This window comes from Streptopelia decaocto, assembly GCF_964273445.1.
Source record: "Streptopelia decaocto genome assembly, chromosome: 16".
Classification (NCBI taxonomy): Eukaryota; Metazoa; Chordata; class Aves; order Columbiformes; family Columbidae; genus Streptopelia; species Streptopelia decaocto.
In genome coordinates, this window is record NC_138671.1 from 11,185,946 (window position 1) to 11,201,577 (window position 15,632).

The 15,632-nt window shown below is 47.9% G+C and overlaps 1 protein-coding gene across 4 annotated transcripts in view; it reads left to right on the forward strand.

Moving 5' to 3' along the window:
* GAS7 (growth arrest specific 7) overlaps positions 1-15,632 on the forward strand; it is a 108,284-nt gene that overhangs the window by 24,248 nt on the left and 68,404 nt on the right. Inside the window, exons 1-3 of one of the 4 annotated variants that reach the window (XM_082067311.1) lie at positions 2,922-2,980; positions 3,390-3,491; positions 7,855-7,978. In XM_082067311.1, the coding sequence (XP_081923437.1) occupies positions 7,933-7,978 (46 nt within the window). In that variant the 5' untranslated portion in view covers positions 2,922-2,980; positions 3,390-3,491; positions 7,855-7,932. Of the gene's footprint in view, positions 1-2,842; positions 2,981-3,389; positions 3,492-7,854; positions 7,979-15,632 lie in introns of those variants that run through there. The other 3 variants (XM_082067310.1, XM_082067308.1, XM_082067309.1) reach the window with 3 other exon arrangements.

Below are 15,632 nucleotides of genomic sequence, written 5' to 3' on the forward strand. Positions count from 1 at the left end.
AGCTGTGTTGGTTGCCATGACAACCGGGACAGGTCATATGACCCGTTCCACTTTCTAAATATAAATCTGTTTCACACAGTGTATGCGACTCCATGGAAACCAAATGTTGAGCAAGAAAGATTGCATAAAAATGAACAAAATACAGAATGACTCAAAGTACTAGAGAGAGAGAGGCTGTGGGTAATGCTGGGAGGTCAGAGGTGCCCTGGGCATTCCCCGTTTTTGGGGCTCATGTTGGTGTGGGCCTGCCCGTGCCCAGCCTGGGGAGGGTCTGCGGGACACTTCTCATTGCTGGGATCTTCGTGCTGAACTTGGGATGGACAGGAGTGGGTGCAGGCATCCCTGCCACCAAGGCCTTCTGGGGACTTCTCTCACTAGCAGACCCTGGTTGCAGTATTAGCTGTGTCCCAACACAGAGCCCACTTCTTTGGCTGCTTTGTACCCTTGGTTTAACACACACCTTTGACAAGTTACGTATTTATGAAAACTGCAGTTACATAGAAACATAAGCTCAGTATTGTCAGGGCAAGCTTGTCCCCACAGGACAGAGGGCTGTTCCGGTGCGGGTCCATGGTTCAGAAGTTTTTCCCTGCTGTGTCCTTGCGTTGGGGTGGTCAGTAGGTCAGAGAGGTTCTCCTGCCCCTCTGCTCTGCCCTGGGGAGACCACACCTGGAATCTTGTGTCCAGTTGTGGCCCCTCAGTTCCAGCAGGACAGGGAACTGCTGCAGAGAGTCCAGCACAGCCACCAAGATGCTGAAGGGAGTGGAGCATCTCCCGTGTGAGGAAAGGCTGAGGGAGCTGGGGCTCTGGAGCTGGACAAGAGGAGACTGAGGGGGGACTCATTCCTGGGGATCAATATGGAAAGGGGGAGTGTCAGGAGGATGGAGCCAGGCTCTTCTGGGTGACAACCAGTGACAGGACAAGGGGCAATGGGTGAAAACTGGAACACAAGAAGTTCCACTTAAATCTGAGAAGAAACTTGTTCCCGGTGAGGGTGGCAGAGCCTGGCCCAGGCTGCCCAGGGGGGTTGTGGAGTCTCCTTCTCTGCAGACATTCCAACCCGCCTGGACACCTTCCTGTGTAACCTCATCTGGGTGTTCCTGCAGGACACTGCAGGGGGGATGCTTAGCTGGACTCTGTAGTTTTTCTTGTGCAGTGTGACTCTGAGCAAGTGGCAACAGCAGGTAAGCATTCTGACACTGCATTTAATTCAAACCTTTCCCACGGCTAGAGGCATCCTCTTCCATTGCTCCAAGGCTGCATGCCCTGTTGAAATAGGAATATAAAATCATAGAAGAATTTAAATTGCCAGGAACTTCTGGAGGTCTCTGGTCCAGCTTCCTGTTCAGAGCTAGATCAGGTTGCTCAGGGCCTGCATTTGTGGATTTGGGATTGTTTTCCTTTACCTTGGGCTGTATGTTCAGGAGAGCCCCTGTGCTGCAGTCTGCTGGAGTGCAATGCGAGCTAACACATCTTCAGGGAGCTCAGGCTTTTAAGTGCACAGATGTTTCCTCCCTAGGATCCCTCTTTGAAGGGAAATGGGGATTTCCGGCAGTTTGAAAATGGGAAGTGATTTTCCCCTATTGAGCAAGGCAGAACTTGCCTCAGGAGGTCAGACAACATGGGATGGACTGATGTCTTCGGGCCCTTCACTCCCTGTTGCCTCACTTTGCTGTGTAAAACCCGTTTCATCTTTATTTTTGTTTCCCCACCATTGGGAGGGGATCACATTTCCAGGTGATTTTCCAAAGGAACAGGATGAGTTGGGCTGCCACTAGCTTGACCAAGAAGAGCGAGAAAGAAAAGAAAAACAGAACAGTCGGAACGTCAGAAGAGGCAGAGTGGGAGAGGCAGCCCCAGTGCTGGACGCGCTGCCCTGGTCTGGGCCGGTTCAGCTGGACAGCGAGAGCCAGGGGTTCAACACGCAGGCCACAGCTGGTGCTCTTCTTTGCATGGAGCAGCCAGGATGTCTGACCCCGTTGTCATTCTCTTCAGACTTGATTCTAGCCCGTCTGTGCTTAACAGTGCACAGATGAAACACTGTTCCCTGGTCTAGAGCGGAGCCTCTGGGTAGGTTGTGATGCCGTGGGGTGGCTGTCCTGCCCACACTGGTTGTCCTTCACTCCCTGACATCTGTAACCCAGTGCCTGTGGATGCAGGGAGAATGGGCCACAGGTAACGGTCAAGTTCATGTGCTCTGCTCTAAAAAGCACATCCTTCAGCCTCTTGTCAGTGCTGGTGTCCTGAACTAGGTGGGTGAACCCCATAGATCTGCTTTTATTTCATATGCTTGCCTTTGCTAGTTCTCTGACCCACGGTTTGGTTCTGAAGAGCTCCAGTGCCCTGTCTGCTTTGAGATGCCTTTTGCATTTGCTGCTCGTTTCTGGTTCCTTTCTGCTGTGCATGTATCAGGAGAATCCTGTCCCTGTTTTTCTGCAGACAGCAAATGAAAACCATCGCTTGTCACGGAGAGTGGGGTCTGTTGGGTGGCTGGCTCGTGTCTGCTCCTTCATGTACCCCTCTCACGTGGACTTCTGATCCTAGGAAATCTTGTAGGAGGGGAGTGCTTGAGTTCTTAGTTTTGAATGTTTTGAGAGATCCTTTGATCCCTTTTACAGATGCAGGCGGATTTCACTGGGCTCACCCGTTCTCTGCTCTGCCCACATTGTTCGGATTTCCTGTTTCCGCAGTGGTGTGTTGCAGACATCCTTTCAGGTCCAGATCTGCCTGTCCACCGTGGTGACACTACCAGAAGTGACAGTGCAGGGAGTGGCCTGAGTGTGTCCCTCAGCTGAGAGGCGCTGCGGGAGGTGTAAGGTTGGAAGGCAGAAGGGGTTGCCGGCCCAGCCAGCTGAGCTGCTGCACTGCCGGCTCAGCGCTTTCAGCGTCCCGTCTTTTTCTCTGGTTACAATAGAGCAGATCTGCTAAAAAGAGGCACTTAATCTTGATGGAGGAACTACAGGAAGTGCACAGTCCCCTGGTAAGCCATTCCAGTCCATACTTATCCTCATGATTGGCAGGTTCTTTTCAGTGTCTCTGATTTCACCTTCCAGTTGCTGTCTGCTGTTCTAGTTCTGCAGGTTTGTAAAACTCTCTGCTGATATTGAAACCTCCTCTCTGTGTACACAGTCCTCTGTTGTGATTTACCATTCTCATAAACTATCCTGGCAGTAATTCTCCTGAAAATAGGAACAAGAGATCAAAGTCTTGGAATCTAAGGATGTGCAAGCAGAAGTGGCTCACTGTTCGTCTGACGTGTCAGGTGTACAAACATGGTTCCAGTTTAACCATGCCGATGCTAAAAGAAGAGACTGCAGAGGGTCTGGCTAGGACAGGGTTGTGTCTGCCAGGGAAAAAAGAGTGAGAAAGTCTCTCCTGTTACTCATCAGATCTCCTGTGTTGGCAGAGAAGGGACAACGTGCTGCCTCTGTGGCCTCCATGGCACTGTCATTCCTGAAAGGATGTGCTGCTGAGTGCACCAAAACAATGAGGTACTTAATCTGTGATGCATTATAGATCCCAACCCATATGCTACTGCCCCACACCATCTATTCCAGAGCCTCCTGGTGTCTTTGCTTCAGTGAATGCAGGGTGGTGAGGAGTAGAGGATGAAGCCAAGTTTTGCTTCTTCTTTGATTCCTCCCCTGTGACTTTTTCAGTTCCTCTTTGCTGCACAGAGTATCAGTTTGGAGCAGAGCTGCTGCAGGAGTGGGAGCTCAAGTGTGCGTGGGAGGGGATTGCACTGAGACCCGTTAGGGGCTCCAGCACAGGAGCTGCCCCAGCACCCAGAGGATCTTCCTCTGCAGTCCCCATGGTGGGGGATAAAGTCCTTCCCAAGAGTGAGCTGCTGTTTAGGATCACATTCCTCCCTAAAACAAAAGGAAGAGATCCCCACATCCGGACTCCATGCACATCCAAGCAAACCATTGCCCTATTGTTTACAAGAACTTCTGCCTTTGGCAGTGCTGGGGTTTCCCTTATATTCAGTCCTCTTGACCGTCATTGATAGGAACTACTGTGCTCGCAACATTTCTTTATCAGCAAAATCAGAAGTGAAGGTGGAAATATTAGTAACTCAAAAATTAGCAACCACAAAACATGATTCTTATGTGCTTTTTTTTGAAGTGATAGGCATTTTGGCAGAGACTACAGCTAAAACATTGGCTTGATTTTGGACTTTATATTATGTCCATGCAACATTTGCTGGTGTGCACTCTATACTGTCCACATCTGTGTCTTGGCATAGCCTTTGTTTAAGAATACAGCCATGGCACCTATCTGTAGAAGATGTCTGCTTTTCCTGCAGTCCATCAGGGAGACCTGAAGCAACACTGAAAGAGTAACTCAAAGGATGTTGGGACAATTGCAGAGCTTCCTTTAAGCAAACCAGCAGTGTCTGTCCTTGCAGGGTGCAGGTGCTGACTGTGAAATTAAGTAATACCATGAGTGCCTGAAGTGAGCTGAACCTAGTCTTGACCTACTTGGTGCATGGGATCACTATAGGACCATATTAAAAAAGAGGGGTAGCAGGAATGGATAGGACTTCAGCTCCAGAAGGGAAAGAAGATGTTAAAGACAGAAATGGTGAGCATGTAGTAAAAATGTGTGAAATTCTGTACCTTCTAGAGTCCGGAACAGAACCCAGGCTTGGGTTATCCTGAGCTCCCCTTTATGGGGATCGTGCACAGCATACATGGTCTGGTGGAACTTTGTTATCTTCATGGCCACAGATCTGTGCAGTGAATCTACGGGACCAATGTTGAAAATCTTTCTTCTGGGGAAAGGCTGAGAGAGCTGGGGCTGTTGAGCTGGAGAAGAGAAGCTGAGAGGGATGTGATCAATATCTCAGGGTGGGTGTCAGAGGATGGACCAGACTCTGTTCAGTGGTGCCCAACGCCAGGGTGAGGGGCAACGGGCACAGACTGAAGCACAGGAGGCTCCATCTGAACATGAGCAGAAACTTGTTTGCTGGGAGGTGCCAGAGCCTGGCCCAGGCTGCCCAGAGCAGGTGTGGAGTCTCCTTCTCTGAGACATTCAAACCCCCTGGACCCACCTGTGTGATCTGCTCTGTGACCCTGCGTGAGCAGGGGTTGCACTGGGGGATCTGCAGAGGGCCCTTCAGCCCCAATCAGTTTGGGATTCTATGGTCAGCTGCACAAGCAATGTGATGCTTCCAGGGACATCATGACTGGAAAGCCTGCAGTGAGTTACTTTCAGTCAAAAGGATGATGCTGGACATTAGGGCCACGCTGCACGGCAGGACTGTGTAAGCAAGTTTCTGCTGGTGTCAGTACGAGGCTGTAGAGATCTGGAAAAACATACATGGTTGTTGGAGCTCTGTTAGAAGTGGCATTGCCATAAACAGCCATATTATGTTGGAGAAGAACTCAGATAACTTAATTTTTCTGTCATATTCATGAGGTTTAATGTTTTAATTAGTAGGATTCAGAGTTTTCACGGAAAGCTGCATGAAACAGAGAGGTGTTTCAGTGGTATGTATGGAGGGGCTCTGCCCCTGTGATCACAGCACAGGCATGGTTGTGTTAGCCTCACTAACAGACAAGAATTTCATTTAGTGCATTTCTAGGCAACAGAACAACACTAACAATAATGAGAACATGTGTCTTTGGGCGGGCTAATGTGTAAGAGGGGTTTTCACTTTCATCGTAAGATGAGATAAGCAAAATAAAAAATAAATAGTAACATAAACTGTGAAAGTTTCTGCTTTCTCACATGTACAGCAGGGTGAGCGGAACTATAGATTGATTTGATTAAACATTAGAGAGCAGAAACACACATGATAGGAGTAGATGGCAGAGATCCTAGTGATGAATTCTGCATACCACCCTGCTAGCCATAGGCAGGCAGAGCATGAGATCTGAGTCATACACGTGGTGGGGTCCCTTCGTATCTCCCAGGCTAGTTTGTTCAATTCATGTTGGGCCAGCTGAGTCTCCCAGTCAGTATTTCTGCTGAAGGAGAGGAGCCAAAATCTGAACCAGCACAGGCTCCATCTGTGCTGCAGCAGTGAGACGTTATCCATCTCACCCTGTCCTCGGGTCCATATGGCTGCCTTGCCTGGGACCTGTCTGTGCAAGTGCGCTTGGTGAGGCACATCGCAAGATCTTCCTCCAGTTCAGTTCCTCCTGAGGGTCGTTGTAATCAGAGTTTTCTGAAAATGAAAAGAAACATAAGATAGACTTTTGGCTCCAGAACCATTAAATGTCCCTTTTATTTTGGGTTGGAACAGAGCTGAAGTTTTACACAGAGATTGAATGTGTAGGAGAAGGACACATCACAGGTTTTTTCTAATGGTACTGTTCATACATCTGTCAATGTCTGAACATCATATGCATCCAGATGCTGAAACTCTGCCTATCCCCTGGACATGGCTTCTTGTGAACCTAGTGCAGTCACTTCGGACCTGTCCCCTACTGTGTTGGAAAGCATTTTCGGGATAGACATTAGCTTCTGCAGGATAAATAATTCAGTTTCACACATTTCTTCCGTGTTCTTTTGTATTTCTTCTTTGGAAGGCAATGCAAACAAACAAACAAAAAATGACTACATCGCATGCGTGGTTTGCCTTAGGACATGTGGAAAGACCAAGAGGAGCTCTCTGGATGTGAGCCAGGAGGAGGCTGTTGGGTTCATATCTGCAGCCCTGTAGGGCGGCAACTGGCAGTCATAGAACCACAGAATACTTTGGGTTGGAAGGGGCCTTCAACACTCATGTAGTCCAACCCCTGCCATGAGCAGGGACATCTTCACCAGCTCAGGTTGCTCAGAGCCCCATCCAGCCTGGCCTGGGATGTCTCCAGGGATGGGGCATCCACCACCTCTAATGTTTGGCCATGTATCTTATCTCTCTAGCTTTGCCTTATTCAGTGTTCCTGGTTGAAGGGACTGGCTGGGGTTCCTGCCTCCACTGGGATGAAGCGCTCTTTGTCAGTCTCACATCAAGCAGCTGCTACCAGGGAACCACCAGCCATACATGGAAGAGGGAGGTAGTCCAAGTGATGCAATGCAATGCAGACAATTACTTGCATTTCAGCTTCACCTCTTTCTTTTCCTCGCACCCTGAACCTGCACTGATGTTTGCAACTGAGTTGGTGAAGAGATGTACAGCTGAGATGGCACTTGAACCCTGATAGAAGTTCTGTGTGTTCTCAAGGAGCAGGTGACAGCATGGCGCTCATCTCTTGCTGTTCCTAATGATCTAGATCACTCCTGGTAATCAGGATCCTAATGATCCTCTCTCTGGATGATATGGATGATCCAGATTACATCTAGATCAGTAATGTATACATTGCTAATTACATGCATTATTAGTATATAATCAGCATACTCATACATTTATTTCAGCACGCTACTTCTGTAGACAACATGGCTCTGCAGTGTTATTTCTTTAAAATGTCTAAAGGTGAGGGTGCCCTGTAAATTAAATCGGGGTAGCACCTCCATGGCCAGTGCTTTGACCCACTGCTGTGTCCACAAGGAAGTCCATGGGTACCAGATGCATGCCTTTCTTTCTCAGACACTTGATTTTTTTTATGCTTTGCATTTTACTGCTTAACAAGAGTCATTTTCTTGGACCGGCCCAAGTGCTTACGGGACATAAATACAGAAGCATTTCATTTCTTTCCCAAAGGATGTTCTGTGCTTCAAGGGAAGGTTTGTTCGTATTCTGGATGGTGCCAGGACAGATGAGAGGAGAAACCGACTGAAAGTCTCCGGGTGTATTGCAATCTCTAGAATGCGAAACCACATGGTCCCTTTCCAGATGTGTGTCTGGTTAGGCTTTACAGTATCTAGATATTGACTTAATAGGTTGGGGTCTTTTTCTTTTCTCAGCAGAAACCCAGAAAGGCAACTCCTCAGACAGGAGAAGATACGTTGAACAGCCATCTTCCCCCCGGCTGGCAGAGCTATATGTCTCCCCAGGGCCGAAGGTACTATGTGAACACCTTCACTAATGGTAAGTGGCGGTGGGGGCTGCAGTAAATGTCACCCTAGCAGTAAAGATCTGTTGCAGGAAATTGTCTCTCAAGTTGATTTTGATGACAAAGTAGGCCCAGAATCACATGAACTAATATGACTCTGCCCTCATATGAAAGAAAACAATTATAAGAAGATTTTTTCTTCTGATCCTCTGTCATTTTAATGCTGACCATTAGAAAACATCTAAAGCTTTTACAAAAGACAGAGAATGTGAAGTAGAAACACCCCTGCCACTAATGTTTTAGAATATAAAACACTGTTAAGGATATGATTTTTACCACATTCGTTATTTTCTTTACCTTTAGCTGGAGATATTTATAGCTACATATGTACATATATGTGAAGTAGTTTGATAGAAAATCAGGTAACGCTAAAGCACTGTTAGGGGAGAACAGAAGTAGTTGATTGAAAAGCTGCTCAAGTCAGATTCAGCTTGCCCATGGAGACAAGGGAAGAAAACCACATGTAATGGAACATCAAAGACAGGATTTTCAGTCTCTGCTTGTGTGTTTTATTCCCTGCCGTTCTAGCAGAGAAGCAGACTTAACTCACAATCTTATCAGCTGCTGAGGACCTGTAAAACTTGTACCACCTCCGCTTACCTAAGACTCTGTGTCTACCTGCTTTTCTCATCATGAGCTCACAACAACATTGCAAAACAGGGACTCAGGACCAGCAAAACCAGATTTCTTTAGCAGAAAGAATGACAGAATGACAAGGGAGGAGAGGACAGCAGGAGTTCACCTTGTTCACCGCAGACCCAAGCCATCAAGAATGACCACTGGCTCATGGGCAGCACCCCGTGCATGGCTGGGGAGATCAGTAGGAGTTACATGTACCCTCTCCCCACTGCAACTCACAGGTGGGTGAGAGGGGATTGAACTCAGTCCCGAGCCATCATGGCAATAGACCCTTAGTCACATGCACTGGGTTGAAGTCAGATAAAACCAGTAAGAACCTGGTTTTTATGTGATAAAAACTCTTGTCCCAGGAACCCACCCCAGAAAGGTAAATGGCCTGGGCTCAGTTTTTCCATCATTTCAGGCAGCTTTTTACTTTCCTCACAAAACTTACAGACAATATAACAAGGACCAATATACACATCCTGCTTGGTAAGTCCAAGTCAGAAATCAGGATGTTTTTTCTCTAGGAAGGAATTCTCTTGAGGAAGGCGGGATAGCCCTGGCACAGGCTGACCACAGAGGCGGTGGAATCTCCATTCTTGGGAGCTCTCAGACCTGGCCAGATAAAGCTGTGGCCGAGCCGATCTGTTGTGAGCAGTGGTAGCTGGCTTAGAGACTTCCAGAGGTCACTTCCAACCTGTCCTTCTCAAGAGAATGTCAAAGCCACCTGTGGTTGTGCTCTCAGCTACTGCAATGGGATTGCAATGCAGCAAAGAGTATGGTTCTCAGAATAACAGAGAAGTGGCTAACAGGGTAAGTGGGATTTCTGTGTTCTGGTCCTTGCTTTAGGGAGCACTTACTCAAGTTCTGTTCAGATGAGAAAGCTCCTCACCAGAGCAGTCCTAAGCCAAACTGGCTTTGAAGTTGTGTTTGCTCTTGTTTCTTGTGCTGGACTCAAGAATCATGCGTTTCTGAGCCTCCCACACCTCCCATGAAGGCTGTAGCCTTTTGTGAGACAAGAGGATTCTCCTGCAGCAGGTACAGGGACAATCTGGCCCCTCCATTCCACCAGTTTAGCTCGTGTTCCTGGCAAGCTCAGTTTCTCTCAGCCTGATCAGTTGTAATATGCTGCTGCCTGAAAGTATTCTAGCTGTGTAGGTACCACTTTTTGCTAGTTTATTGGTTCGATGATATTACCTGGGAGTATTTTTGCTCTAGTTGGGCTATATTGCACTATCAGATTCACATCCCAAATGCCTCAAAGTGGATTATGTGCCAAAGAAGTGTCACCTATGGTGTCATCTAGGTCTCAGACAAAGCGGAAATGGGATGCAACCTCTGGGCCTTTCTGTTGAAGTAGGTGATCAAGCCTTATCCAGCCCTGGCGTGAGCAGCTGTCTGGACATTGCTTTAATTTAATCTGACTAATTGGGCTCTGAACTTTGTCCCTGCAAAACTGGTTGTTCAGGACTACCCATAGGCAGATTGGCCAGTCTCACGTTGGATATGCACTTTCTTCCTTGACTGAGCTCCGAAGTTGCACCAGCTGAGCCGTGCAGTCACCGTAAAGGCACATTTGGCATGCAAGGCTCACCGTCCAACAGTGGGATTGCACCTTGACACCCAGGAAGCATTTTTCGGCTTTAATCCAAGTCAAGACTAATACGCTGTAAATCTGCAGTCCCCACCTCTCCCGTGGCAGAGCTGCGCTGGCGCGGGTGATCTTTATCACAAGTCTCATGGACTGGACAGCTTGCTGACTGCACCTGCTGACTTGTCTTAACTGCTTATTTGTCCTGTCATTGCTACAGCTGCTGTTGGGAGTATCAAGATAAACATTGGCAGTGTTTGTAATGGGGACATAGTGCCAACATACATCTCTGTCACAGGGTTTCACGGGCCTCCTTCCTGCTTTGCTTCCGTATCACCATTGTTTCAGGAGCTAGGTCTCTTTTCCGTCAAGGTCCTATTTGTGTAGATGTACTCCTAGGTTGCTCTCCATCACAACTATCACCAGATGATGAAAGAATGCTGGAGCATTTGGGAGGGATATCGCTGTGCACAAACATGGTAATTCACAAGTCAGTGGAAGCTAGCTCGTTGGCCTTCAGGCTGATCCATGTAGTTAAAGGTCTTCTGGTCACCATTACTCACCAGCAGTAAAACTCTTGGTCTGTAAGGTCATAACCATTTCTCAGATCTCCCAAGGACCCGTCATCTCTTTACTGAGGTGGATGATCAGAAACTGTTTCAAGACCTCCTCCACACTCTTCACAAATTCTCTCTCTATTTTTTTTTTGTACCACGGGGAAGTCTGGGTGTTCATCAGCTTTCACACAGTGACTCACACAGTGACTGCATTTGACTTGCTGTAAAACCACTGTAGGGCTGACAGCCACTGCTCGAATGTACATCTGGTCTCAGCTGAAAGAGAAGGGACTTTGCTAATCCATCAGGAAATACTGTAGACCCTGTGCTTTCTTGTGGTCTTTCCCCTCTGATTCCACAGCTGAGATGGTCTAAAATGATTATTTTTCTCATGCTCCACACATGTAGCAGGAGACTATGAAGAGTCACAGCATATTGCTTTGCTTACTGATGGCAATATTGCCTCCCAGAAGGGGCATGAGCACATCCTGACAAACCATAATAACTGCTCATTGGTAGACGGAGGTCCAGCTTCAGCAGGGTTGATGAAATGTAGGTTCTTGTAGGATATAGCATAGCATGGGAAGTAACAGCTCCAGGATGTGTCCATGCAGCCCAGCAAAATCTGGATGTCGGTCTGAATCACAGAATCCCAGAATGTCAGGGGTTGGAAAGGACCTGGAAAGCTCATCCGGTGCAATCCCCCCATGGAGCAGGAACACCCAGATGAGGTTACACAGGAAGGTGTCCAGGCGGGTTGGAATGTCTGCAGAGAAGGAGACTCCACAACCCCCCTGGGCAGCCTGGGCCAGGCTCTGTCACCCTCACCGGGAAGAAGTTTCTTCTCAAATTTAAGTGCAACCTTTTGTGTTCCAGTTTTACCCATTACCCCTTGTCCTATCACCGGTTGTCATCGAGAAGAGCTCCAGAGCCCCAGCTCCCTCAGCCTTTCCTGGCATGGGAGATGCTCCACTCCCTTCAGCACCTTTGTTGCCCTGCACTGTCTGAGAGAAAGGTGTTAGAGATTATCCACCCAACTGCTGTTGTGTTTGGTCTCAGCCAAGTGCCAGCAATGTTCCACATGTAATAATCCCATATAGATGGGTGCAACAAGTATACTTGCTAATGTCCAGACTATTGCAAAATACAAGATTCTGTGTGAGAAACATTTCGTAGTTAAACATGCCAGTGAGTCACTAGAGCGAAGAAAAGGGAATTTCTCAAGGCAACAAAGTGTTAACCAGTCAGAGTAAGTCCCACCCATCTGAGGAAGAAATATTTGCATCTCCAAGGAGCGAAGCAGTCCTTATTTTCATGAAGAAAAGTTGCCAAACTGTCTCCTGGACAAGGATTAAGTGCTGTGAGATCCCGATATCGCCAGATGATGCGTGCCATGCTCACAGCTGGGAAACAGTGGGGATGACCTGTGACTGCTCCCCAGGAGACCAGCGGAGGAAGGAAAGCACTGCTGCTCACGCTCTGTGGGAAACCTTTCATGTCTGCCTGATCTCACCAAAACTGCAGAAAAATCTCCTCACTGTCCCGGGCTGCACTCTCCATCTGAGTAGCTTGAGCAATATATGTTCCTAAAAGCCTCCAAGGCTGGATGCACTGCACCTTCTTCAGTCAATTTGTGCCAAGGTTGTCTGTTCCCCGGATTTACAACAGCCACCGTGAGCTCCCTTTGCTTTTTGCTTCTTTTCAGTGCGTCACTTCTGCAGCCTCAGTTATGTTCTTTCCCTTTCCTCCCCAGTATGTAAAATCAGAAAGATTAAATATGCCTGAACCCCCTTCAAAGAGCTCGGGAAGGAGCCTTCCCCAAGCTAAGGTGCTGCCCAGGGCTGGGCACTGAGTGTGCACTGTGCTGCAGACCTTCTCATGGAGGGCTGTCCTTAACAGATGCAACAAGGCACAAGGTATGCACTTCAGAGCCATAAGGGAATAAGAAAGGACTTTCTGGTTATTTTTACTCTAAGTTGCTTTTTTTTCTTCTCCATTTGGAGCCCTTCTGTCAGAGCGGACTTCTGTTTTCAGTCCCAAAGTGGAAGGAGGTTCTGACTTCGGAGCAGTTTAGGTGTGTCCCTGTGTATGTCTCATGTCTCCTGTTATCAGGATCTATGATACGGAGATTCCTATTCCACAGGAAAAAACATGAAATGGTCCTGGAAAGGCTTTGTGGTTGCTATTTGTCATTGACCAAATGTCGGTTCTCTCCCAGGCTCCTCTGAGGTGCTCTGCAAAGTTTTCTTCCATTTCCACGTGCAGAATCTGGATGTGGATCAGAATAACTGTGCCAGGTCAAATGTGTCTTCCCCAGCTGATGAAGCACCAAATTGTCTAGAGGGACTGTACAGCTTCAGCTTTGTTATAGTTGCTTGTACTTTATTTCGCTTCTTTTTACTTAGCTTCTTTCTTGAAATTTTTGAATCCAAAAAGGGATTTCTATACCTCAAGCATGGTCTGAGCTCTGCTTGCCTAGAGAACAAATGGTTACAGAAAGAATAAATATGGCTGGTTGTTGTTCTAGCTTACAGCAGGTCCCTCTGGCTGCTGTGAAGACTGTGCTTGTGCAGTTTGGGTTTTTTTTCTCTTATTTTAAATAACTTAGAATATCCCTCCTATCAAAGCTCTTCTGTATTATTTGCCCTGTGCTTCTCCTACCCATTGAGGCTGAGCCAGACAGTGCAGCTGAAGTAGAGGAAAGAGTCTGTCTCCTTCTACTCAAACATGCAGAAATTTGAGTGGAGAAACTAATAATTAGAAGATGCACAGAGCTGTTCAGTGGACAGAGTGGGAGATGCTATTTCTCTGTCACAGGTAGTGATCTGGGGGAAAAATAGCCAGAAAGTGAGTGGAAGGAAAGAAGGGCTCCCCTCTGTGACACAGAGCATCCCGAAGTGTCCTCAGCTCTCTCATCGGGGTCCCTGCTCACAGTCCCTTCGGGCTCTGCCGTACCCGTGTGCTGTGTGCACGCTGGGGACCCTGTGCAGCTGCTCCCATGCGAGGGTGCAGGCTGCTGCAGGCGCTGTCTCTGATCCCACCTTTTGCAGAGTCCGCAGGTACCCAGGCTTGGCCCGTCGCTGAGCTCAGCTCATTGCTGGAGTGCTGCGTTGTGGTTTTCCCTTCAGGGCTGCTGTTTTCGGTAGCAAATGTAGCACTGGGGTTGAATAGCGCTCTGCAAGGTCTCCTGGAGCCCACAAATCCTTGTTGTTGCTTTCTTTTCATACATGTAACACATCCTTCAGGCACTGCTATGATGCATCCTCGCGTTCGGTTGTCCCTTTCATCATATGTCTCTCATGCATGAGCTAGAAGACAGTCATTTATCTCAGCTGTATGCTAAGCATATGTCAAAGCTCCAGGCATTGTGTTCACTGTCTGTTCTGTTACACGTTGCATTTGGACATCCTCTGAGTGGCACGTCCTTCCCTTGCAGCACTCCAGTTGTCCGGCATGTCCAGCCAGCAGCCCTGGAGGCACATCCAGAGCAGGGTGGGGTGTTCACCCAGCTCAGGGCTGTGTGTGGGCCCTGGGACAGGTCAGAGCAGAGCAGAGCATCCCCTCGCCCCGCTCCAGGGCCGCGCCAGCACCCACTGCCTTTCCAAAGATGGGTGCTGGCAGGAGCAGTTTTTCTTGACAGGTTCACGACAGTTTTTCATCATTGACAAGCAGTGGTGGGAGGAGGTACATACCATCTCATGTGGTAGGATTGTGGCTAAACATGTATACAGCCTCCAGGTAGAGAGGGTCTGTGAGCAGAGACCCCACGTGAAGGAAAGGCAGCTCATTTACAGGATGACATTTACAGGAGACTGAGGGGTGACCTTATTAATGTTTATAAATATATAAAGGGTGAGTGCCACGAGGATGGAGCCAGGCTCTTCTCAGTGGCAAACAATGATAGGACAAGGGGTAATGGGATCAAGCTGGAACACAAGAGGTTCCACTTAAATTTGAGAAAAAACTTCTTCTCAGTAAGGGTGACAGACACTGGAACAGGATGCCCAGGGGGTTGTGGAGTCTCCTTCTCTGGGGACATTCAAAACCCGCCTGGACATGTTCCTGTGCGACCTCACCTGGGCGTTCCTGCTCCATGGGGGGATTGGACTAGATGATCTTTTGAGATCCCTTCCAATCCCAAACATACTGTGATACTGTGATGACAGCCCTTAAAAGCAGCAAAACCAGTAAAACAACCTTAAGGGAAAGGGGACCATAGTTAAATTACAAGAAGATGGTGCAAAACGGATCCTACTCAGAGCATGGTAATCGATGATACCTCGTCAAAGGGAAGCTTGCAGCAAGGGAAATCCTGCGGGGATCTGCCTGAGGCTCCATTCTGGTCAGTTATTGCAGTAATGAATGGCATGTTGATATTAAGTGTACTTATTCAAATGTTAACTTCAACTGAAGCTGGGAGAGAACACGGTGTTCTGCACAGAACAGGCTCAGAACTCACAATCATCCTGCAGCTGAGGACACACGCTGGAAGAGTGGGATGCTGTTCAGTAAAGATGCACTTCAGACCGGAGATTTCGTCAGAAATGATTAAGTGACAAAGACAGGCAATGGAGCAGTTTACAGTCAAAGATGTAGGGGCTCTGGAAGATCTAAAACTGAGTGTGAGCCAGCAGTGTTGTGCTAGTACAAAAACAGCCATCATTTTCCATTGTGTAAATAGGAAAGTTCTCTGGGAGGCATGAAGTAAGCCTGCAACTTTACAAGGAAATTATAAAGCCTCAGCTGGAATATTTTTATCTTGTTTGGGCTCTACACTTCAGGAAAGATGTGAGCCAGTTGGATAAAGCCCAGAATAGAGTACCAAGAACGATGGAAGATGTGGAAAACATGGCCTGTGGG